Raw genomic sequence first — 26031 nt, forward strand, 5'->3', positions numbered from 1 at the left:
TTTATATAGTAGCCAGGTAAATAGCCTAAATAAGTACAGTTGACGACTCATATGAAAGGGAGAGTCTATGTCCCATCTCAAGGAGGTAATGACTCCTCATAGCCAGCCTGTTGTTACCAAAGTGAAATGTATGCCCAATGTTTACAGGTCTTCTACATTGTAATAAGAAGCAAAAATTAAGTGTATCATGTAATGATCTAACTTATAAATATTATCTCACCTTTATAAATTATCTTGCCCAACAAAACAGATCCAGACTATATTCAACCTGTGGGCCACATTTAGCAAGCTGCCTAATAATTAATTAAATGTTGAAAATCAATGGTGCAGTAAGTCAAAACTCCTATCTTCTGATGATAGAAAATCTGGCTGGCTGGCGATTTCTTGCTGAGGACATAGGATCCAGCCCAAAGTTTCTGACAACCACACATGGAAGTGGAGGTCAAGATGCAGAAGAAGGAGACCATCTCTTATAGCCCCTCTGCTTCCAGGGAGTGGTAGTTGACTCCCCTGTGCTTAGAGATGAGAAAATGTAAATCAATATCTCACCTTTCCTTACTCCTCACCCACTTTAAAGCCTCAGTTGAAATCTAGAGTTCCAGCATCATCAAAATTATGATAGTGAGAGTAAACACAGGAAAGCTAGATTATCTTAGAGTCTCAAAGGAACATAAACAGCATGAGTCAGGAAGTCTAACATGTTCTTTGCAATTCCCCCAGTACCTAGACAAGTTGGCATGTTGTAGGAGCTCCATAAATGGACCAGGAAGTATAACAGGAACTTCAGGAGTGCAGTCACACTTAGTAAAGTGTGACTTGATCAATATGCTCACATGATTAAATTTGTTTCAGCCAGATAACAGTGGGAACTGTTATGAAAAAGACTAAGAGATAAAATGCTAAAGAGACTAAAACAAGGTAAGATCTGTAAGGAAATAACAAGGAACTAAAATAGAGCATTGTATTAGACTGTTTTTACACTGCTGATAAAGACACATCTGAGAATGAATGGGCAATTTACAAAGGTAAGAGGTTTATAGGACTTACTGTTCCACATGGCTGGGGAGGCATTACAATTATGGCAGAAGGTGAAAGGCACATCTCACATGGATGGCAGCAAGCAAAGAGCTTGTGCAGGGAAACTCCCATTTTTAAAACCATCAGATCTTGTGAGACTTATTCACTATCATGAGAACTGCACGGGAAAGACCCATCCCCATGATTCAATTACTTCTCACCGGGTCCCTCCCACAACATATGGGAATTCAAGAAGAGATTTGGGAGGGGACCCAGCCAAATCATATCAAGCAGTGAAATTAATTTTCCACTACAACACCAGAGGAAAGAATCCTTTCAAACATGGGAGACACTTTTATGTGAAATCCAAAAAGTTGATCCCATAGAAACAGAGAGTTAAAAGGCAGTTGCCAGAGGCTGGAGGAAGGAGCAAGGTGGAGAAAGGGGTGATATTGATCAAAGGGTACAAATTTTTAATTAGAATAGAGGAATATGTTGTAGTGACTTATCACATTGTATGGGTGCCATAGTTAATAATAATGTATTGCATATATCAAAATTGCTTAAAAATAGATTTTTAACATTCTCATTACAAAAAAAATTATCAGTTAGTGGGGAGATGGATATGTTCATTAGCTTGACTGAATCTTTCAACAATGTCTACATAACTAAAAAAACATCATATTGTGCCTCATAAATATATACAATTACTATGTGTCAATTAAAAATAAATAAATACATAAATTTTACAAATGAAAAAATAAATGTGGCACATTTTTTTCTTTTTGCATTAGAAATATTAGGGCCAAGATTTCAAATTGCAAATGTCTTCAAAGCTCTTTGCTTTCTAATGGATTATATTTCTATTTATTTTCCCCATTAAAAGCCACAATTAAATGGCCTGGTAGTACTTCAAAACTTTGATTTTTAAGTGTCTTTAAGATTTCTTTAAATTTGACCAGTTTGTATGAAACCACAGCACATTTCAGCTGAATAATGACAGTGCAGAAAGGCACTTTGTTACAGATAAAAATCATTGACTTTCGGAGATGCCATCGATAGTCATTTAGACTAGAATATTTCAGTCTCAAAAGTAAAGATATTTTCTCCTTTATAGGCAGCACATTGCATTTTACATGGTTGTTAAGATTTATAGATTCATTCTCTAGCTCCATAGGTGAAGTAATTTCAGACTCACATAACCAAAAGAGGTAGAATTTCATTGTATCGAATTCTCTTTTCTTCCCTTTCTACTCAATTAGTGAAAAATCTGTTTTTCAAATTGTAATGTCTCAGATACTGACAGTAAGGATTTCCATACTTAAAAAGTATGCAGTATGCTCCATACCTGGGCTTTGGGCACCTTCACTGGATTCCTTCCTGTTTTGATTTTTAAACTCACTATTTTAGTTTGGATTCTGCTGAAATCAGAACTTAAGATGGAGGCTTGTGTGCAGTAATGCATTTGGTAGATGATTTTAGGAAGTAAAATTGAGGGGCTCGGAACATGAAATCAGAGAATAACGAAGTCAGTAGAAGAAATCTTATTATGGTTACTATTTGGGCATTGACTAAATAATTACATAATGACCTTTAGAAAGTTAATAACATATAATCAGGATTATCCATAAGTAAAGCTGGTGATTAGAATATTTATAAATTACCTTCCATCCCTAGTTGTTTGAAGGGTGTCTTAGGAGCACTGACTTCTTGTATTTTGAGCCTGAACGTGCCTGTATGCTAAGGTAGTTCACATCGTGTATGAAAAGGTCCTCAAAGGGAGCAAAGACTTGATATAAGGAACTGCCATGATGAGGCGAGCTGAGATCACTCAGTACAGCTCATTCCAAATGCAGTACTGCTCATTCCAAATGCAACTGAAATCAGAGGCTGACCAAGAAAGAGGATATAGCCTGGAGCACCAGAGTCATTTGCTATGTTTACTGCAGGAAGTATCAAGGCCTGCTTTCTAGAAATATACCTGTAGGTCTGCCTCCCTCCATGTACTCTCTGATCTTCCCCATTCAATTGACCCCAATCTTCCAAGAAGCCAGTTGTGTATATTTTGCTTGGAATGTGCTTTGTACACTCAATTCTTACCTCAATTTGCACCAATTTGTGTGTGTGTGTGTGTGTGCTGAGGAAGTTGGAGAATTAAAATGTTCGTGCTTTGGGACATAGGTATTAGGTGTGCTCTTCATAATAACTTTGCCAGAAAGCCCTGCACTTTGGGAATTATTGAGCTTTTGTGATTACATATGGCAATGTAATCTTGTATTTTGAGTTCTCACTTATGGTTAGAACTTCAGTTGGGTGCTCCGGGCTATATCTTCTTCCTTGTCCAGCGTCTGATATCAGTTGCATTTGAAATGAGCAGTTCTGAGTGGTCTCAACTCACCTCATAATGAAAGTTCCCTATGTAAAGTGCTCGCTGAGTCTTTGCTCCCTCTTGAGGGTCTTTTTCTATACATAGGAGCCATCCATGTATAGAAAGAAACTATGAACAACTGAAGAAGAAGAAACACTGAATAACTAGGAATAACAACCACATCAGAGCCTAACACATTAAATCATCCAATAACTATAATTTTTGGTACCACTGGTCTTTAATTAGGTCATTCTAATTAAAATGTTCTTACATAATTTGTTCTGTAATGTTAAAAGTGTATTTTAATGTTCTATCTATTATATATAATTTATCTGAGGCCAATTACTCTAAAATATGTGATGCCCTAGAAAACTAAATATAGGTGGATAATGACCTATAAATATATGATAATTGATGTGTTTTTAATAGACATTACTTAATCTCAAATCATTATTATCTTATTTTGTAGAGTATAAAAATTAACTGCTTCAAGATTATTTTATATTATATAAAGAATCACCAATGATAAAGTTACTTGTCTTAATTTGCTATTGGTTTCAATTTAGAAAGATTTATTATGAGTTAGTGAATAATATAAAAAGTCTAAATTTTGTGTTTTACTTCACCTCTAGATTTACTATAAAGAACAATTTTACTTTGTAATATTACATCAAATTATATCCTATCTGAATTTAAAATTAATGTTATATACTCACATATATTGTATTTTAATTTAGAATGAACCTGATTCACAGGGTTGTAAAAAATTCTCTAGATTGTTTGCCACAGTTTCAAAAAGTCCGCATTTTAAAAGTCAGAATTTTATTTCTTATTGGTTACTAATTTTTTAAATGTTTTTTATTGGCAGCATGAGAAGAAAATTAAAAGAGAAAACACTTTATGAAAAACTATAATCACTAAGCAGTTATATGTGTTAACATTCAAAAAGTTTAAATTGTATACAATTAAAAAATTAACTTACTTGAAGTGAAATATGATTTTATTTTAAAAATTTTTGTGTGCCTTTAATGTCCTAGGCACTCTTGTAGGTGCTGTGATAAAATAATGAACAAAAGAGAGAAATTCCTGTCTTCAAGGAGATTTAATTCAAGTAGTAAGAGAGAAAATAAACAGTTAAGTGACAGACTTATTAGGAAGTGCTAATTGCTAGGAAGGGAATAAAAGGTAATTGAATAGAGTGACATAGTGTTATTTTTATATAATGTAGGTAGGCTTGTAAGAGAAACTTCTATACAAAGCCTGATAAAATAATACAGAAAAGCATGCTATCGGAGGGAAGTGATACACACCCAGATAGAATAGCAGAGGCCAACACTGTGGAATTGAGGGAGAAATTAGATTAGAGAGGTAGCTAGGGGCCATATTATACAGGATTTAGCAGACCAATGTAAGGAGTATGTGCTTTGTTCAAGTATTTTGGGAAGCTATGGAAGATTTTGAACATGGGAGTGAAGTGATATGCTTTAATTTTAAAATGATCACTCTGGGTGCTAGATAGTGCATATATTTTAACATGAGAAGAGGGAAGATGGAGACAAATTAAGATGTCATATTTCAGGCAAGAGATGATGGGGGCTTAGACTAGGATCATTGCAATATAGGTTGTGAAAGTGGTTGAATTAAAATGTATTTTGAAGATGCAGCCAATGGGATTTGCTGATGGACTGCATGGAGATGTGTGAGCAAAGAGTTGTTAAGAATAACTCCACAATTTTGGCCTGAGAAACTGGGTAATAATGATGCCATCCACTGAGGTGGACAACACTAGGCAGAACACAGTTGGAATAAATCCTCAGTACTAATCATTCTAAGGTATTATATGGATACCTGAATGAACATGTTAGTAGTTATTTGGGTATATGAGTTGAGAGTTCAGGGGAGACACAAAGATTCATAGAACATATTTGGGAATTATTAGTATATTTATGGTATTTTTTAAATGGTTGAAATTCCTCAATCAGTGAATATATCTAAAAATAGAAATAATGACGATCTAAACATTATGGGATCCACTAATAGTAAGAGAAAACAATGATGAAATTGATAATTGCGGAAAGATGGAGTAAAAATTTACAAGGTATTTTACATAAACAAAATAGGTAAAATGCTACTGATGATATGACCACAATGTGGAAAGAAAATTTGCCTTTGAATATGGCAATGGAGAATAATTAGTGACCTCCAACAAGAAGAATATCATTTTAATCTTGGGATTAAAGCATGATTGGAAGTGGGATTGAAAGAGAATAGGTAGTGAGGAAATGGATATTCAATAGACAGCAGGTTTCATAATTCTTTTTTTTAAACAAATCGAGTAGTAGTTTAACACTTTTTACACATTGTAGAAAGATTCAAAAACAACATGAGGAAGAGGTAAATATTTATTCATATGCTGATAGCAAGTGATATAGTATGGAGAGAATAATTTATGCTGGAGAAAATAAATGCAGGATAAACTTTCCTTAAAAATAAATGAGGCTGGGTGCAGTGGCTCACGCCTGTAATCCCAGCACTTTGATAGGCCGAGGCGGGCAGATGACTTGAGGTCAGGAGTTCGAGAACAGCCTTGCCAACATGGTGAAACCCCATCTTTACTAAAAATACAAAAATTAGCTGGGTGTGGTGGCGAGCACCTGTAATCCCAGCTACTTGGGAGGCTGAGGCAGGAGAATTGCTTGAGGTGGAGGTTGCAGTGAGCAGAGATTGTACCACTGCACTCCAGCCTAGGCGACAACAGCGAGACTCCATCGGAAAAAAGAAAATATGATAATAATAATGGAGAGAATCCATACAGCAGTAGGGCAGTAGGGTTGACAATAGACAGGAATGTGGAAAAACAGAAAATGTAGTCTATGAATGCAGATGCATATAGTTTGGTAGTTGTTAGTGCGAAGATAAAGAAGCTTTCTTCTGATGGCTTTTATTTTCTCAGGGATATAAGAAACAAAGACAATTGAAACTGCAATAGAGAAAGGATTGATAATGGTGTAAAAAGATAAAGCTAGACTAGTAGGCTAGGATACTCGGAAATTCAATTGATTCAGAAGAAGTAGGATTGTCAGGCAGCACCAAGGGCTTTCTTGAGATTTGTGGTCAAGAAATCAAGGTAAGAACATTCATTCTCATTCTCTCTCTCTCTCCCTCCCCCTCCTCATAATTTTTCTCTGTGTGTGTTTGCGTGTGTGTGTTTCTTTAAGCACATGCATTTTTTTTTCTGACAAGTAAGAGTGATTTTAATAATGAGTCCTATAATGTAGGCTGGGAACATGGGAAATAAGGATTTTTTTTTTTTTAACAAGTGTCAAAATTGGCAGCCTGAAAATAGCATTAATGAGCAATTCTTGGAAGACTTGTATTTTCCTACTCACCTCTTCAGCTAATGTCATGCCAACCTCTTGGTCATTGCTCTGTGCTTCTTTCCTGCTGCAACTTCTATCCTCCTGGTGTTTATTTTGCCCTGTGCTAGAAACTGCATTGATATTTTACTCTCTAAAGTTCCATTAACATGCATTTTTGTTTGCATTATAGAATTTCATTAAGGGTTTGAAGAAATAATTTAGAGCACAGTAGAAAAAATAAGTTGAATTTTATGTGTTGCCCTTTTAGCAATTTGTTGGCTTTTTTGAACAGAACTATCTAACTGGCCCTTGGGTTCTGCCTCACCAAATCTTGTCAAATCTATTTTCTCACTGTGTATGTCCTCACCTCTATCTCCACCTATCATTTCCTATGAAGGGGAAAAGACCCACCAATAATGACATTTCAGCTTTCTAAAATACAATAGCTGGCTTTGATGCTCACTCACAAATAGTATCAAAATCACCAGTTGGGCATTCCCATTCATTCAGATTTTTCAGTTAGCATTTTGGTGGTTCTCTCTTAGACATTAACTGATATTCAAGGATTTTCTCATATTAAAGGGATATCTCTAAATAAATAGATACATAAACAAGAAAATAGCACAGACACACAGAAAAAAAGAAATTTTGAAACACTGAGGCAAGGCAGGAAAAAAACATACAAAAAGCTTCATAAATATTATTTTAGAGAAAATATAAGATATTTTGTTTGTGAACATTGCAGAATGCACTAAAAATATTAGGTAAGATAGACAGTTTTGGGGAACTGAAATGAAAGCTAAATATTAACAATGTAATAGAAGCACTGGAAAAGAAGATGTAAGTAAATCTTTCCTCAAATGAGCAAAAAATAAAATTAGAGAGGATATTGATATAGTTACAATATTATTAACAATGACTTATGACTAATAACATTTTTGATATAACTATGTGGGGAGGAAAGAGTAAGAAAACATATTTGGTTAGGGGGATAGTGATAAGCTAAGTTTTAATTATCCATAGAAACAATTAGATATGTGAAACACAGAAGAGAAAAGTTCAAGAAATAGTAGTATAATTGTACCATTTAGAAATATAGAAGTAAATATCAGAAGTATTAAGAGTGTTGAAAGAAGTTGCTTCTGGAAGCAGGTCTGCTGTGTTTTATATTATTCTCCCACGTCCTCACTCCTGCTTTATACAGGCAAATCATACCTTTTCCAGAGCTGTCGCTGGTATAACACCTCTTTCTTCCTAGCGTCATTATAGAATTAGTTACCTGATTCTGTAACTGTTAAGCATAGTCATTGCTAAACACAGGGCCCTCATTACACATAGGTGGAAAAAGCAAAGCGTTTTGAGGAATCTGTGAATTTGTAAGTCCTTTAAAATCAGATTAGTCTTTGTACATTGTATATTTTTTTCCTAATACCTCAAGACTGCAAGACTGCTAACTATAGCTAAAATTCTGAGGTGCTTCCCCTATTTAATTTATGATATGATGGTCCTTTTTTATATAATTGTATATACATCCTATGAAGATTCTAATGTCCCATAGACATATCAAAGCTTCTTTTTTGCTTTACTCTCTTCTTCTAATTATTCAATTACATAAAAATATAAGTATCAGTTAGTAAGGAACTATTTCATCTTTATATGTAATTAAGTGTAATTTTGGTTCTTGATCTCTCTCTACCTCTCCCTCTCTATACACATTTGTACATCTGTGTTTGTACCAATATATTATAGGCATCTTGAACACAAACCTAATCAACTTTTTCCGTAGCTTTCCCTTAATGTTCCATTTAAATTCACTTCCCCAACTCCTTACCTTCATCCTGGACCCCATAATCATTTGTTTTTAATTTCTTTTTAGAATTTTTCCTGTGGAAAGTTAATACCATATAAGGCAATTAAGCTATTATATCTCATATATATCTATATATACATATTTATATATATTTATAAGTTTGTGTTTATATTTTACACACATACTTATGTATAAGAGATTTTATATATATATACACACACATATATTTGTATACACATGCTCTAGTATGTATATTATACTGGCCTTATTTTATATATTATGTGTGTGTATAATATATAAAATAAATGTGAATAAATTTTTTTTTTGGTCATAGCTTTCTGTCTGAACTTTGAGAGTTAAATCCTCCAACCCTTCTAGGAAGTAGTATTGCCAGTCTCTGACACGCCTGGCCTGAATTGATGCCTGAATCAATTCAGAATTTACTACATCTATTGAGACACTTTGTCCATCCTGATTACTGCATAACAAGTTCACCTTACGTCTCATGCTAGTGCATTAATCCAGGTGCAAAAACTACCCCCTAACAATTGTATGTGAGCTGGGTTTTTGTACCCTTATCATCATTTTTTTGACATTAAAAAGAAAGCTCATTTCTTTCAATATGAGAAGCCTAAAATAGAGTTAACTGAAAGTCATACACATGAGGACAAGTTATTGACTGTAGTGGCAGGAGACTAAGTGCCGAATGATGTTGTATAACAGATTCACTGTGCCAAGTGTAAATGTCTGGAATATCATCTGTGGGAAAATTCAACTTCTTATTTTAGCCACTGTATTTTAATATTTTAGCATTTCTTTGTTAGCAAAGGTAATCTTATCTGGATGAATATATTCAGTTATACATTTTTTTCATATCTTTGGAAATATCTCCGATTACTTTACATATTTAGTTGGATTTTGTTCAATATCTCTTTACCGTAACATAAGCTCCTTTAGGGTAGGGAACCTTCTCTGTTATGTTCACCAGACTTTACTGAGAGTTTTCAACAAGGCTTGGGATGTAAGAGGCACATACACATTTGTGACATTAGCAAATAGAAAATGCAATTGCATTCTGCGTCCATTCATGGTTATAACTCAATAAAATAAGATATTGGCTATTAAAATTTGCATCTGGATAGTAAATCTAGAATATAAATCTTCAATGTAAACTCTGTAAGTTTTATTCCTTCTTTGCAATTGTTCCTCTTGCCATTTAAGCTGATTTAAGGGCTTACTTAAATAAACATTGTTTTAAGAAAAGCCAAGGACAGTCTATAAAATAAGTTAATTAAAAGTACTATTAATGTTTGTAATTCAATGATATAAATATCATTTTTCAAAGTGCAATTTCAATGTGTAAGATCCAGCTTTTGATAAAAGAGAAATGGATTTGCGAGTTCTAAGTGATAAAGGCAATTTTATAATGAGGTTTTGGATTTCAAATGAGGATGAGACAGCTTGGACATAGTAAGCAAAGCCCATGGAAGAGAACATGGACATCAAGAGTCTATACCAGTACACAGTACCCACATACCAGGGGCAATGTCTTTCTCCATTGCGTCCAGATTAAACAGAGCAAAAGAGTGACGGATCTCTGAATAAAAAAGATATTCAACTCTGAAACTGATATAACTGAATTTTGTCTTGAAAAAGTCACACATCGACTTGGCACATTGACATTTTCTTCTGTTAGATGACATTTTACCCATACATTATATGGAATTCATTATGACACAAATAACATATATTTTTGCACATTTGAGTTGTGAAAGTGAATTTCAAATCTTGTCACATAAGGGAAAAGTGGTTGAGCACAATTCAGCTGCCTGTTTAATGTAGCTCCTGCCTACATTAACAGAAAAAGGAAATGGTAAATGCTATGTTAATAATGTTGCTGTCGTTGACAAAAAGAAATGATTACTATTAATCTAAAGCTAAATATAATCAAATACCAAATATTTTCCTGAATGTTTATATCTATAGACTTATAGTTATCAATCAAACAAAAAATAAACACTAAACCCTTTGTGTTTAAATTATTACAGATGCATAATATGTAATTAGAAATTTGAAGTTGCTTTTACATCTTTTATTTCCCATTCAATTAATTATCTTTATATTCTATTTTAATATATCTTGTTAAACTAGGAACTCAGCTGACATATTGTACCAGAGTAGACTAAACTTTGATGGAGAGAAGAGATAAAATGGTGATCAAGCAGATTTGGGGAGTCTCCCCAGATGAACTGATAATTAAATCAGAATTTCACAAAACTCTAAGTTCGGTGGATAAAATGGGTGATATAGAAGAAAATAACAGAAGCCAAGAGTCTAAGAAAATATTCCTATAGAAAGTTGCATCTGAGTTATGGTATGAGGATCAGTACTTGCAATAGGATAAATGGGATATTTTAGGCAGCAGAAACAATATGATAATAATATCTTTACAATAACCAAAAATGTACAATTGATCAATTGTCCATATTTTCCCAAACTATGCTTCTTTATACATGTACTCAAGGCAGATTGTTTTACTTCTTATGTAGATTGGGTATTTGGCAAAAAATGTATTCAGAAGACAGCTTAGTTATCTCAAGCAGAAAATATTATAACTGAATATAGTCATATGTTTGCATGTGTATATGAAACATATCCAAGAAAAAATGTGCATTGCTTTGAAGCAAACATAATTATATTTTATTATTCTGAATTATTGAATTGCATATGTTTTCTACATGGCATTATTATCAAAGTTATTATTTCTGAGATAGGACTTAGGCATTTTAAAAATATGTATACTTTTCTAGTAGATATATAAATATTAATATAGATATAAACACAAATGTAGACATGACTACATGTAATCATATTTAAAGTCCTTAAGCACAAGTTCATAAACTTTTATCTACAGATTAGTAATATATAATCGTGTCTAGTTAAGAGGAGACTTCTTGCTAAATGAGTGAATATTTTAGAAAGCAATATAAATTTATTTATATTCATCTTTCCTATATTTAAATCACTAATAATTAAAACTCAAATTCATAAGCCAATATTCTTTAGGAAAGACAAAGTTAGACAATACTGCAAATCTACTGATAAACTGATTTATATCTTTTGCAAGATAAAATGTAAGCCTTTGATTATATGCCATCACTTGTGTACTTCCTGTTCATTAAATTCAGTCAACTCACTACGTGTGTAAATTTGGACTCTATTTGTGATAGTGTTAAATTAAAAATACTCTAGATAAATTAATTATAGAATGGCTTTAAATAGTCAACTTTGTAAATGTTTATTATCTTCTTCCAATTCTAGATACCACAAGTCTTCATAAGAATAAGAACCATGTCAGCCTTGATCATCACAAAACCTCAACAGCTAATAGAATACAAAGCATAAAATGAAGAAGTATCGAGTTAATCACTGATAGCCTGTGTACATATTATTTAATGTGTTCTTCAAAGAATGCTCTGATTTAGATAATTAAGAATCATAAACTTTCCTGGTCAGAGTCTTGAAAAATTTATATCCTTAATAACTTGGTTAAATGTATTCATAGGTGTAGGCAAAGCTAAATTTTTCTGAATAATATATTTGGCTACCAAATTTTAACATATTTAATATTGTATTTAATGTTATTTTATCTTTCCTCTCTATCACTAATACCATTACATTCAAATTTTGTTTTTTTCTGATGGAGCAAAGCTAGAGTAGAAATAAAACTGGAATTAGAGAGGGATGTGTATTTTGGTTCCGGCTCTGTCACTACCAGATGTATGATCTTGAAAAATATACAAAAGTATAACATCCTTGTGTTTTAAAGTTTAAGATTCTTTAAGTAAAACCTTGCAGTGTCATGACTCTCTTGAAATGGAACAACCTAAAAATGAATAGATTTGAACATCTCACAAAACAGTAATGCTTTAGGAGCCTTGAAAAAAAAGATTTCCAGAGAAGGCTAAGAAAAATAAATGCTATTAAGTGTCTGAGAATAAGAAAAACTTTATCTGTCCATGTAGGAAAGAGAAGGTCAATTTGAATGTCAAAAGAGCATGTACAGAAAAACAAATACATGTAACTTTCTTGAGGGGGAAAACTTCTTTTTGAATGTCCAGTCATGTATCTTTCTTGGTTTGAAACCAAACTGTAACACATATTTCATAATATTTTTTCTATATTCAACTGTAAATTCTGAAAGTGGTACACTTTTAATTTCTTATCTTCCAGTGAACCTAAAAATGGACATGTGAGCAGTTTTGCTCAGTGACATATTAGCAGGTTTTGATTGTTATTCTAAAAAGGTTCTCCTTACAGAAAGACTCAATACAGTTAGCACCACTCTTTTCCCTTGACTCAAGTGTAGAAATAATGACTTAAGTCATTGCAGCAGCAATTCTGAATGCATGAACCTATAATCATGAATTAAAAACTAAGAAAACCATTACCTCATCCTGGTACTGTCAAGTCACTGGACCAACAACCATTAGCTGTCTCCCTACAGAATTCTTATTATATAAGAAAAAATGAACCCTATCTATTAAGGATAACAATTAATTGAGTTTTCTTTTACTTGTAGCTGTACCAATATGCAAACATATATTAAAACATCTTAAATCATGTGCCACTGGTAACATCTTAGATAATATCATTTTAAAACAATGCTAAATACCATATTTTGAAATGAAATTAGAGCTGTTATCAAAAGAAAAATAAAGAATATGTTAATCTTTCAAATGTTGATACATTGAAAATATCAGAGCAAGGTGTTATAACAAATAATTTTACAAAATGTGTTTCTTAGTCATGTTGAGCTCAGTGTGTTGTTTCTTATTTTAATACTTCTAGCAGCAGTAACAACAACAAGGTGAATGGCATTGCTGAGTGGATATATATGGTTCTACATTGATAGCTCAATAATTTTGAAGATAATGGGCAATGTGAAACTTAGAAAGTAAACTGTTTTATATTTGAAATTTAATGTTTCTTGTATATTATATGTAATGAACTTTGCAGAAAATGATACTTTTTAGGAAATATTAACTTAATCTGATAGTTTTTGTGTATATGAGATTTGTTACCAAGATTACCTCTGAAGCCATCAAGATTTCTCAGGAAAGACACCTTCATATTTCTTTTTAAGGTCACGTAACTTTCTCTCACCTTTTGATTACTTATTCTCTGGAAATACTTCTAGTTCCTTTCCATTTTTGCTTGCCAATATAATTTCCATGTGTCTAGTATTTTATCCCCGCTGGCAGAGAACCTAATATTAGATATATTTAACTACTCATCCCTCAGGATAGAAATCCATATGATTTTAGTGCTGCATGAATCAGATGTTAATAAACTGAGATTTGAGATGTAAATACATTATTGTAATCTCTGTGGGAATTGTGTGAAAAAATAAATATGAAACAAAATAACACAAAAACTATATTATTGTTAGTCCCATATCATTAATACTAGTATGCCAAAACTAAAACAATATAGCTTTTTGTATTTTGTAAATGCAATTTCTCACCAGAAATTTAGAGGGCTAATGCCTCTACCTTCTATAAGCTCCCTGATGACTTTTGCCTTTATGTTTGGATAAAATTTATGTTGTGAAATAATTGATACTGACAGCTAATGCCAATCTTCTTTTGCTTTACGTTTAAATTCACAATGGCTGTCTTTTTTATGTAAATATTTTTAATGCTAAGCATATTCTAGAAATGACAGTTTTGTAACAGATATAATAATGTTATTTCTGTTAGATTATCCATACAGAAATACTTTTTCCTATACTATAGCCATGCAAACTTACTAAAGATAAATTTACTGTAAAAGATAAAAATGTAAGATAACTTAAAATCTAATCTTAGGATTTAATAAATTGAAGATAAAACACATAATTTTACTTCTTATTAATTTCTTTTATAAGAGACAAATTATCTCTTGACATTTTTGCCCTGTTTGCATCTGGCAGGTTATTTCAGCTTTTGGAGTATAAATATGAGGTTTCTATTTGCTTGCAGACAGAAATATGTTGCTGCACACGGGACAGATATGGATTTACCTGTATAACCAGGGGCACAGAAGCAGTTGTATCCATCAGTCCTGTAGACACAATTTTCTTCATCTAGACAAGGTGAGATTTTACATTTATTTACATCAAGTTCACAGAAGGGCCCATGGTACTCAGGTTCACAATTACAAAAAAATCTGGAGAAAAGTGGAGAAATGAGAAATAGCCATGTAACAATGATAATCATTTATTATACATGATTCATATTTATATTTTAAATTCAAGACATTCAACTTAATTGAAATAAATAATATATGTATTTCATTTTTTTCTTTGAAAAATTATAGCAATTCCCCTTGCAAAATTTTGTTCCGCTCAAATGTTCTTTATGTGTGAAATTTTGAAAAACAATGTGTTGGGTAAATAATTACTGTAACCTGATAAATGCTAGTATCAAAATATAGATGAGTTCATGTCCTTTGTAGGGACATGGATGAAGCTGGAAACCATCATTCTCAGCAAACTATAGCAAGGACAAAAAACCAAACACCGCATGTTCTCACTCAGAGGTGGGAACTGAACAATGAGAACACATGGACACAGGAAGGGGAACATCACACACCGGGGACAGTTGTGGGGTGGGGGGAGGGGGAGGGATAGCATTGGGAGATATACCTAATGTTAAATGACGAGTTGATGGGTGCAGCACACCAACATGGCACATGTATACATATGTAACAAATCTGCACGTTGTGCACATGTACCCTGAAACTTAAAGTATAATAATAATAAACAAACAAACAAACAAAAAATAATTTCCAAAGGAGATATTAAACTGATCGAAACTGTATACTTAGGAAAAATATCTCTTCATAGTTTTTCCTTTTAGAAGTCTAGATAAAGAAGCTTTAGCAACTTTCCATAAAATGTTTTTGAGCTAGATTTCTATTTAGATTTTTTAGGAAACTCTTCCTAATTAACTTCACTCATCATTTTATAACCACAGAAGTCTAACAGTCCCCATGCTCCTCCTTTTACTTCTTCAACCTACATTAATTAATTGAGTGCCAGACATTAGTCATGTACCTATATTCAAGTGTAAATTAAACTAGAGCTTGCTTTTGAAAGTCTCAGGAACAGGACAGGAATACACATATGTAAAAATTACAGTAAATACATGTCAATTGAGACACGTCCTGTTAAAGCATGGGTAACTGCTAGACAAGAGGTGACAGAAAAGGTCTTACTCAGTATTAATAAAGAAGGAGCAGGATCAGTGTTTTAAAATTCTGAATATGAATGAAAACATGCAGTATTTTTCTTTCTGTGCCTGGCATATTTCATTTACAATAACGTCCTCCAGGATCATGTATGTTGCTACAAATAACAGGACTTCATTCTTTTTCATGGCTGAAGAGTATTTCATTGTTTATGTATACTACATATTTTTTATTCATTCATCTCTTAAGTAAGTAAGCCAGACAGTAGCGGGGAGGGGATAGGAAAGGTTGATTGATGGGTGCAAAATTACAATTAGAAAGGAAGAATAAATTTGGTGTTCTATTGCACAGTACGGTGACTGTAGTAAACAGTAAGGTATTGTATATTCAAAAGAGCTAGAGGAGAAAATTTTGAATGTTTGCACCACAGAGAAATGATGAATGTTTGAGGTGATCTCTATGCTAATTATCCTGATTTGTTCATTACAAACGAATGAACAAATGTGCTGTAATACAATATATTATGTGGTATAATGATACAATGTATTCATGTATCAAAACAACACAACAAAACAACACATAAATACATCAATTATGTGTAAATTAAAAATAAAATTAATAGAAAAAGAAAGAGTAAGGAATCTTTGTATCAGTTGGACAGAAGGCATTAAAATGTCATGTGCAATGGGATACTGGGTGAAAGAGTAGAGTATTTCCCAAGAGCTCTTCATGTGACTAGGGAATTGACTATAATCACCTTTTTGGAGTAACACTAATCCAAATACTAACTTCTTGAATTTTTGTTCAAATAGTCAAACTGTTTTTCTCCATCTTATTCATTTTGCGAATATCTCCCCATCTAGTGAGAAGTAATGTAATGAATCTGCTAAATGTCTTACTAAAATCAAGATATGTTTGTTAATAATACTGTCTTTGCTACTTTGTGTTCTCACTGAATTAATGATGATTCCAAGGAATCACAGAATAGAGAGAAATTGGACACAGAATTCTCAGAAATAGCAGTGAAAGGTATCTCAAGAAATGATTTGTTTCATATTGACAAATTTAAAAATGTTATATTACTATAAAAACAATGACTTTCATTTCAATTTATGTATTTCTTTCATGTACTTCTGACAGTTCTATTATATTTTTAGAAGCTTCAAAATCTACTTTGTATTTTGAAATATTGAATACTAGAAAATTATTTGGTGATATCTTGCTTTTTCAGTGATTTATGATAATCACCACCAATTGTTTCAATTTTTTTTAAATAGTAGTTTACTATTTAATTTATAGAATTTTCTCTCTCTCTCATTTTGAAAATCAGAAAATCATAACATCCCTTGTCTTTTGCTCCCCAAATTTTGTTTTCTGTGATTTTAATTATCTTAAATATACTTACTTACTTGTTCCATAAGTTAATGGGAAATTTTTGTGAAATGTCTTTTTGTCATGATGAAGATGTGGGTTTTGCTGAGTATTAACTTTTTTTTGTCTATATAGTTGTCTTGAAGATACATGAAAAGATTCAGATTTTGACACCTACCCAGAATTCTTGTTTTTTCAATTATGATTTCTTTCTGAATTTTGCCTTTTGAAACCTGTTAGTTTTTACTAAATGTTATTGTTGCGGGAAGTCAGGGACCCCAAATGGAGGGACCGACTGAAGCCATGGCAGAAGAACGTGGATTGTGAAGATTTCATGGACGTTTATTAGTTCCCCAAATTAATACTTTTATAATTTCTTATGCCTGTCTTTACTGCAGTCTCTAAACATAAATTGTGAAGATTTCATGGACACTTATCACTTCCCCAGTCAATACCCTTGTGATTTCCTATGCCCATCTTTACTTTAATCTTTTAATCCTGTCAGCTGAGGAAGATGTATGTCGCCTCAGGACCTTGTGATAATTGCATTAACTGCACAAATTGTAGAGCATGTGTGTTTAAACAATATGAAATCTGGGCACCTTAAAAAAAGAACAGGATAACAGCAACTGTTCAGGGAATAAGAGAGATAACCTTAAACTCTGACCACTGGTGAGCTGGATGGAACAGAGCCATATTTCTCTTCTTTCAAAAGCAACTGGGAGAAATATCACTGAATTCTTTTTCTCAGCAAGGAACATCCCTGGGAAAGAGAATATGCGCCTGGAGGTATAGGCCTATAAATGCCCCCCCAAGGTGTGCCCATCTCTTATGGTTGAGACTGCAGGGGTAAAATAGACCCCAGTCTCCCATAGCGCTCCCAGGCTTATTAGGAAGAGGAAATTCCTGCCTGATAAATTTTGGTCAGACCAGTTGCTCTCAAAACCCTGTCTCCTGATAAGATGTTATCAATGACAATGGTGCCCAAAACTTCATTAGCAATTTTAATTTCGCCCTGGTCCTGTGATCTCACCCTGCCTCCATTTGCCTTGTGATATTCTATTACCTTGTAAAGTACTTGATGTCTGTAACCCACACCTATTTGCACACTCCCTCCCCTTTGAAAATCCCTAATAAAAACTTGCTGGTTTTTGCAGCTTGTGAGACATCAGGAACCTACTGACATGTGATGTCTCCCCTGGATGCCCAGCTTTAAAATTTCCCTCTTTTGTACTCTGTCCCTTTATTTCTCAAGCCAGCTGATGCTTAAGGAAAATAGAAAAGAACCTACGTGAATATCAGGGCAGGTTCCCCGATATATTATATTCATTTTTTTGCTTCCATGTCCATCCTTCAAATGTATTTACTCTAATTTAAAATGAACTTCTCAAAAAGTTCTGCTTTTTTGTTTGCTCTTTAACATTTATCATGTAACTTATTTTATGAATCTCAAATATGTACCTTACGCTTCTGATTTTGAAAGTGATATCACACAGTAAATAAACATACATGTACTATCTCAAGACTTATGGAAGTTTATTTTTCTAAAGTTTTTTGCATACAGATAACTATGTGAAGAATTATTTTTAATAATATGAATCATAATGATCCTTTCTTCTAAGAATGCTTTGCTTCTACTTCAATAACCTCTCTTTCCTTTTTGCTTTCAATCAAGACCATTATTTTTTCTTACTTTCTACACTACTCCTGAAATCTGAACTTTTCAACATTGCAAAAATATGCTTTACTTTTACACAAATTCCAAACATTCTTAAATTTCAAGAATCTGTTAAACCACAGATGCCTGTTCAACTGGAATGTTGGGGTTCCCTGCTTTGTTAATAATGATGCAAAAAGGCCCTGGGATTCTAGAATCCATTTGGACATTTTCTGAATGGCATCTAAAATTTCGTAGAGATTAAAAAAAAAATCATCAACATTAATAGCAGCCCTGGTGAAACAGTTTACAGAAAATATTCAACTTATATTTCTTACTTTCCACCACACTAAACAATATGAGGGCAAATTTGTGCAAAAATAACATTTTACTCTACAAAAGAGCATCTACGTTTAATCCTTGTCTCTGCTTTCCCAGAAAAAATTTAAATGTTTTTATTTTCTCTTCCTCCTTTCCTCCCTCCACCTGCCCTGCCCTGCTCTCTTCCTGCTCCCTGTCTCTAATAGGAAGGGCAAGCACAATGCTGAGCACTTGGGACGTTTTTACTTTTCACTTAACGTTGGCCCTTCAAAACGTTAAAAAAAATAAAAGTGCCTAGGGTATGTCTGAAAAGATCCTCATCAAATTTTCCCCCTCCTGGCCTCTGGCTATAGTGTGCAATTCTTTCAGCTTTGGTATAATTTTCCTTTCGCTATTACCAGCTGAGGGTCCCTTTATGCTAACCACCTCTAATAAGGCTAGAGAAAAATTAAATGTAAACCTGATTTTTATTAATGTCCTAAGTGATCCAGTCAAATGTACAGTAAGTACTGCATTTTATATTAAAGGTCCCTAAAGTATACCTTCCTTTGATAAAACTCAATTTTCATAGCTTTTAAAATATACACATATAATAATATCTTCTATCTTGAGAGAACAATTAAGACCATGAAATATATATTTTCGATGAAATAAAAATTTCTCATTTAAATAAAAAGCTTTTACTTCAAAAGTTTTAGAACTAAACTTAAATATATTGTCAAAGTATTGAAATAATTCATATTTTTAATTTGACATTGCCCTAAAATTTTTCAAATAGGTGTTCAAGATACTTTTTCAATCACTAAGATGCATTTTAACAGTGACTTCTGAAGAAAATTCAACATATTAAAATAGAGATAAGGAAGAGTAACTATAATTTGCATAAAATGATATCTCCAAACTATAAAAAGATGGAAAAATACAAGATAATCACATGAATTTATAGCCCCCAAATTAGCCATGATTACATTTCATTTACATTATTCTTATATACTTTCTCTTGTATTCCAGATAAGAGAGGAATTAATAAGTAGATGTATTATTTGTATGCTTCTGAAGTTATTTTAAAATGTAATTATTAAATAGATTGAATAGTATTACAAAATCCAAACATAACACAGAATGTTTTAATGAGAGTTTTGATTTTAAAATGTGTTTGCAATAAGGTTAAATCATACTTGTTTCAGTAGATATTTTTTAAAAGTTTACATTCAAAATAAGAAAATGAAACCACTGGTGAAACTTTCTGATAAGGACTTTTTAGCCTATGTTAAAGCAATTCAAATTTTGAAAGAATTTATAATGTATTTTAGAGCATTTCTACTTTTTTCTTGTGATATTATAACTGCATTCGTGAACCACACTTCTTTACAATTAATGACAATTTTTACTTAGAATATGAATAATCTATTTTATATTTGCAACATGTCTTTATTATGTTATATATAAATACATGTCTACATTATTTATCATATTCACAACATGTCTTTATATGTTTTTATTATAATTGCATGTGTGTGTGAATCTGATTTGAAACAGTGATGTTATCGTAAATTCTCTAGTAGAATAAACATCATTTGGATTGATGACTGTTTCTAGGCAAACAATTACAGAAGAGTAAACAGATTTTTGTCTTTTGGTTAAACGCATATTAACCAATCACTTTTAAATTTGTGACAGTGAAGAATTGCTAAACCCGTGAACATCACAAACTGAATGGTCACAATATGCTTGTTGGTAATGATCTCGCTATGATAATCACATCAGCCAGGCACTTGGAACATTTTCTTCTATTTTTTCTTTAAATGGACTAGCCACTGTTATTGTAATTGTTCTTGCAAATTCTATTTAGTTGTAAATTTTCAGTAGACAGATACTATTGTGAGTGACCTAAATGAACTAGTAGCAATGACTTGAAAAGACATTAGTTGCATTGGATAACATACGCTATCAAGTGTCAGAAAAATGTAAATTCCAGTGTTCACTTTTGCAGTGGATTTGTATATTAATTGGGGCTGTCATTCATGTGCCATTATATCTCAGCAAACTCATCTTTAAATCATGTTACTAGAGGTAAGTCTTAATTGTTGCAGGCCACAGTTTCAATAACCATAAGAGAGAATAGAATAGATTAAAAACATGAATCTAACCATGAGGCATATATGTAGTAACTACTGTTTTTAATATGTTTTTTGTTTATGTGTCTACAGTTTAATTTACTTTGAAGTAACTGTAAAATTATTGGTTTTAAATGAGTTGGTAGATTACTTGAAATATTTTTATTGAGTACTTTATCAATAGATTAAGTTTTTCAAAAAAATAAAAATTACTTTAAGAAGAGATAAGACAATCAAATGTGACTACTTCATTTTCAGCTGCTAATTGATTTTTAATCTTTGAAAGATTTTAATTCATTGAAAATGGCTTTTATTATAATAATTTACACCAGGTCATTTTCTAAGAATAGAATAATCAACACCTGTATGCCCATCACCCATATTTAACTCATCTTAGTATTGTTTCATGTTGCTGAAATATTTTTAAGGAAAACACACAAAACATATTTGATCTGTCATATATATATATGAGATCTGTCATAAATATGTATGCACACACATATATATGTACACACATTTCATACACATATATGTACACATATTTACACAAATATGTACACACATTTCATACACATATGTATGTATGAAACTCCTATGCATGCATTCAATTAATTATCCTCCATTCCTCTCTACCAGGAGAAAATTACTACTCTTAAGATGCTATGTATTTTTCAAAATATGTTTTAATACTTCAGTAAATATGAGTTACATATCACATTATTCTGAGACTTATTTTTTCAGTCAATCATACATTTTAATAAATATTTAAGTGATATACTTTTATATAATTTATTCACAGTAAGTAATGTATAGATGCTTATGATTAAGTTGCATTGCATTTGTTTTGTTTTCTAATGTTTACCAATATAAAGATATTGGAAAGGCATCACCTTGTTCATATATCCTTGCTGACAGTGCTGGATGTTGCCATGGAATTGGGTTTCGTGATATTAATTACAATAGATCTAAGAATGCATAGACTATTGGATATGCTTGACAATTAGATGCAAAATGAGCAAATAAGCATATAAATCAGAGAAACAGAGTGGACATCAGTGGACTGATTCACAGATATCTATGGCAGAGGCTAACTGATGACGGGGTTTTAGAAATGAAATATATAATCAGTCTACTTACAGTGCTGCCTCATGTATATAGAATGAAATGTATAGTTCTGGAGGACAGAGACATAATTCAGTTTGGCTTTGTAGGGATTCTCTGCCTCTTTCACAATTCCAAAACCTAAGTTATGTCACAGACTCAGTCACTCGAAGGTCAGGGTTTGCCTCCTTAAGAGGAATCTTTAATAGAGTCACAGGTATTTTATGTATCTTTTTGAAGACTTCCTCAGAGGTATCTGAGGCTATTTACCAGTATGACTGTTCTATGGTGAAAGAAAGATATTCAGACATTTTAGGAGTTGCTGAATACTGGTTCTGAAAGTATACTTATTTCTGCAATGCTACTGATCCACCAGTAGAAATATAAGATTATTGAGGTCAGTTCAGGTGAGGCCACAAATACATCTTCCCTTTGATTTTGTTTTTTTTTTTTTACCCACAATTCTTGAATATACAGTGTAGTTGATATATTTAGTAATAGCACAATTTTTACATTGGAGTAAGAGCTATTATGGAGGAAAATCCAATTGGAAGATCTTGTCATGCCCCTTTAGACCAATGGAGATTTTAAACTGACAGCAATTCTCTATTCCTATGGTACTTGTAGTGATTGGTGTCCCCTTGAAAGGACTGAAAGTTGCAGGGGTGGTGATTGCAAACATCCCTACTTACCTCACCAGATTGGACAATGCAAAAGCTAGATAGGGCACAGAAAATAAGATGAATGATAGAATATTGTTGGAAAATTAAACAGGATCTGATGCAAATTTCACCAATTCTAAAGGTTGGATCTCTATGAAGATAGATAAACAGAGCTCCTGGTACCTGAGTCCAGCTATGACATAGAAAATTAATTATTTTGTGTTCTAATTAGTGCAGCTCCACTTGAATTTGTCAGAATGCCTTTTTAAAGATATTTTGAAAGACCTAAATAAATAGATATCAATTTTTCTTAAATTGGCCTACCCATTCAATGAAATTCCAATCAAAATTGCTTGTTTGAATGTATATTTATATAGAATACAAGTTGATTTTAACAGAAGAAATTGCCAAAATATCTAAAGTTGCCTGGAGATTAAATAGCCCTACTAGTATTGAGATATTTCAAAGGGAAGTAATTAAGATTTATGACTCTAGCACATGGATGAGTAACTGAACTAAAGCAACAGAACAGCAATAGAGAAATAGACATATCCATATGTGGAAACGTGATCTGCAACCAAGAAGGCACTACAGATCAGTGAGTGAAAGATGAACTTAATATGTAGCAGACATGGCTTATTTATATAAAAAAATAAGAATCTGAGTTTATTTTTTAAGTGTGTAAAGAATGAGATAAGAATACTTTACACCCATACTCATACATACAATATACCTGATGCATCTACATATAAAGAACATAATCTTAATTATTTTAAAAGGAAATATAGGGAAAAAACCCTTTCATCCTAGTGTAAAGAAAAGTTAAATAAGATGAAACTTGCAAACCATATACTAAATAATAAATTAATTCAAATATATTAAAATTAAGTTTTAGTACATATAACTTATAAAGGTGAAGTGTCTATTTCAATCAGAACTTATATTCAATAAATACAACTAACAAAGATATTTTAAAAATCATATATAAGGATTCTTACAAAGCCATAAGAAGAAAAAACATTAAAGAGCAGATGCTGACTCAGCAAGATGGCAGAATAGGAATAGCTCAGGTCTGCAGCTCCCAGAGAGACGAACGCAGAAGGCAGGTGATTTCTGCATTTCCAACTGAGGTACCCAGTTCATCTCCCTGGTACTGGTTAGACAGTGGGTACAGCCCACGGAGGGCAAGCAGATGTGGGGTGGGGCACTGCCTCACCTGGGAAGTGCAAGGGGTCAGGGGCCTCCCTCCCCTAACCAAGGGAAGCCCAGAGGGACCTTGCTGTGAGGGACGGTGCTATCTGGCACAGATACTACGTTTTTCTCACGGTCATTGAAACCCACAGACCAGGAGGTTCCCTCAGGTGTCTACACTACAAGGGCATTGGGTTTCAAGCAAAAAACTGGGTGGCCGTTTGGGCAGACATTGAGCTAGCTGCAGGAGTTGTTTTTTTTTTTTTTTTTCGTATCCCAGTGGCACCTGAAACACCAGCAAGACAGAACCCTTCACTCCCATGGAAAGGGGGCTGAAGCCAGGGAGCCAAGTGGTCTTGCTCAGCAGATCCCACCCCCACAGAGCCCAGCAACCTAAGATCCACTGGCTTGAAATTCTCACTGCCACCACAACAGTCTGAAGTCCACCTGGGATGCTGGAGCTTAGTTGAGGGAGGGGCGTCTGCCATTATTGAGGTTTGAGTAGGGAGTTTTCCCCTCACAGTGTGAACAAAGCCGCCAGGAAGTTCAGACTGGGGGGGGGGCGCCCACCACAGCGCCTCAAAGCCACCGTAGCCAGACTGCCTCTCTAGATACCTCCTCTCTGGGCAGGGCATCTCTGAAAGAAAGGCAGCAGCCCCACTCAGGGGCTTATAGATAAAACTCCCATCTCCCTGGGACAGAGCACCTGAGGGAAGGGGCGGCTGTTGGCACAGCCTTAGCAGACTTAAACGTTCCTGCTTGCCAGCTCTGAAGAGAGCAGTGGATCACCCAGTACAGTGCTCAAGCTCTGCTAAGGGACAGACTGCCTCAAGTGGGTCCAGGGCTCCCATATTTCCTGACTGGGAGACAACTCCCAGCAGTGGTCGACAGACACCTCACACAGGAGAGCTCTGGTTGGCCTCTGGCAGGTGCTCCTCTGGGATGAAGTTCCAGAGGAAGGAGCAGGCAACAATATTTGCCTTTCTGCAGCCTCCACTGGTGATACCCAGGCAAACAGGGTCCGGAGTGGACCTCCAGCAAACTCCAGCAGACCTGCAGAAGAGGGCCTGACTGTTAGAAGGACATCTAACAGACAGAAAGCAATAGCATCAACATCAACAGAAAAGACGAACACGTGAAAACTCCCTCCGAAGGTTACCAACAGCAAAGACCAAAAGTAGACAAATCCACAAAGATGTGGAAAAATCAGTGCAAAAAGGCTGAAAATTTTAAAAACCAGAATGCCTGTTCTTCTCCAAAGGATGGAAATTTCTCACCAGCAAGGGAACAAAACTGGATGGAGAATGAGTTTGACAAATTGACAAAAGTAGGCTTTAGAAGGTGGGTAATAACAAACTCCTCTGAGCGAAAAAAGCATGTTCTAACCCAATGCAAGGAAGCTAAGAACCTTGATAAAATGTTAGAGGAATTGCTAACTAGAATAACCAGTTTAGAGAAGAACATAAATGACCTGATGGAGCTGAAAACCACAGCACAAGAACTTTGTGAAGCACACACAAGTATCAATAGCTGAATAGATTAAGTGGAAGAAAGGATATCAGAGATTGAAGATCAACTTAGTGAAATAAAGCAAGAAGACAAGATTAGAGAAAAAAGAATGAAAAGGAACAAACAAAGTCTCCAAGAAATATGGGACTATGTGAAAAGACTAAACCTACATTTGATTGGCGTACCTGAAAGTGACAGGGAGAATGGAACCAAATTGGAAAACACACTTCAGGATATCATCTAGGAGAACTTCCCCACCTAGCAAGACAGGCCAACATTCAAATTCAGGAAATACAGAGAACACCACAAAGATAC

At 33.6% G+C, this 26031-nt stretch overlaps 1 protein-coding gene across 1 annotated transcript in view; it reads right to left on the minus strand.

The window, feature by feature from the left end:
* LOC129144371 (protein eyes shut homolog) overlaps positions 1-26031 on the minus strand; it is a 141869-nt gene that overhangs the window by 63720 nt on the left and 52118 nt on the right. Inside the window, exon 6 of the mRNA XM_054686568.1 lies at positions 14619-14764. Within this exon, the coding sequence (XP_054542543.1) occupies positions 14619-14764 (146 nt within the window). The remainder of the gene's footprint in view (positions 1-14618; positions 14765-26031) is intronic.

The sequence above is a fragment of the Pan troglodytes genome, chromosome 5 (genome assembly GCF_028858775.2).
Source record: "Pan troglodytes isolate AG18354 chromosome 5, NHGRI_mPanTro3-v2.0_pri, whole genome shotgun sequence".
In the NCBI taxonomy this organism is placed as follows: Eukaryota; Metazoa; Chordata; class Mammalia; order Primates; family Hominidae; genus Pan; species Pan troglodytes.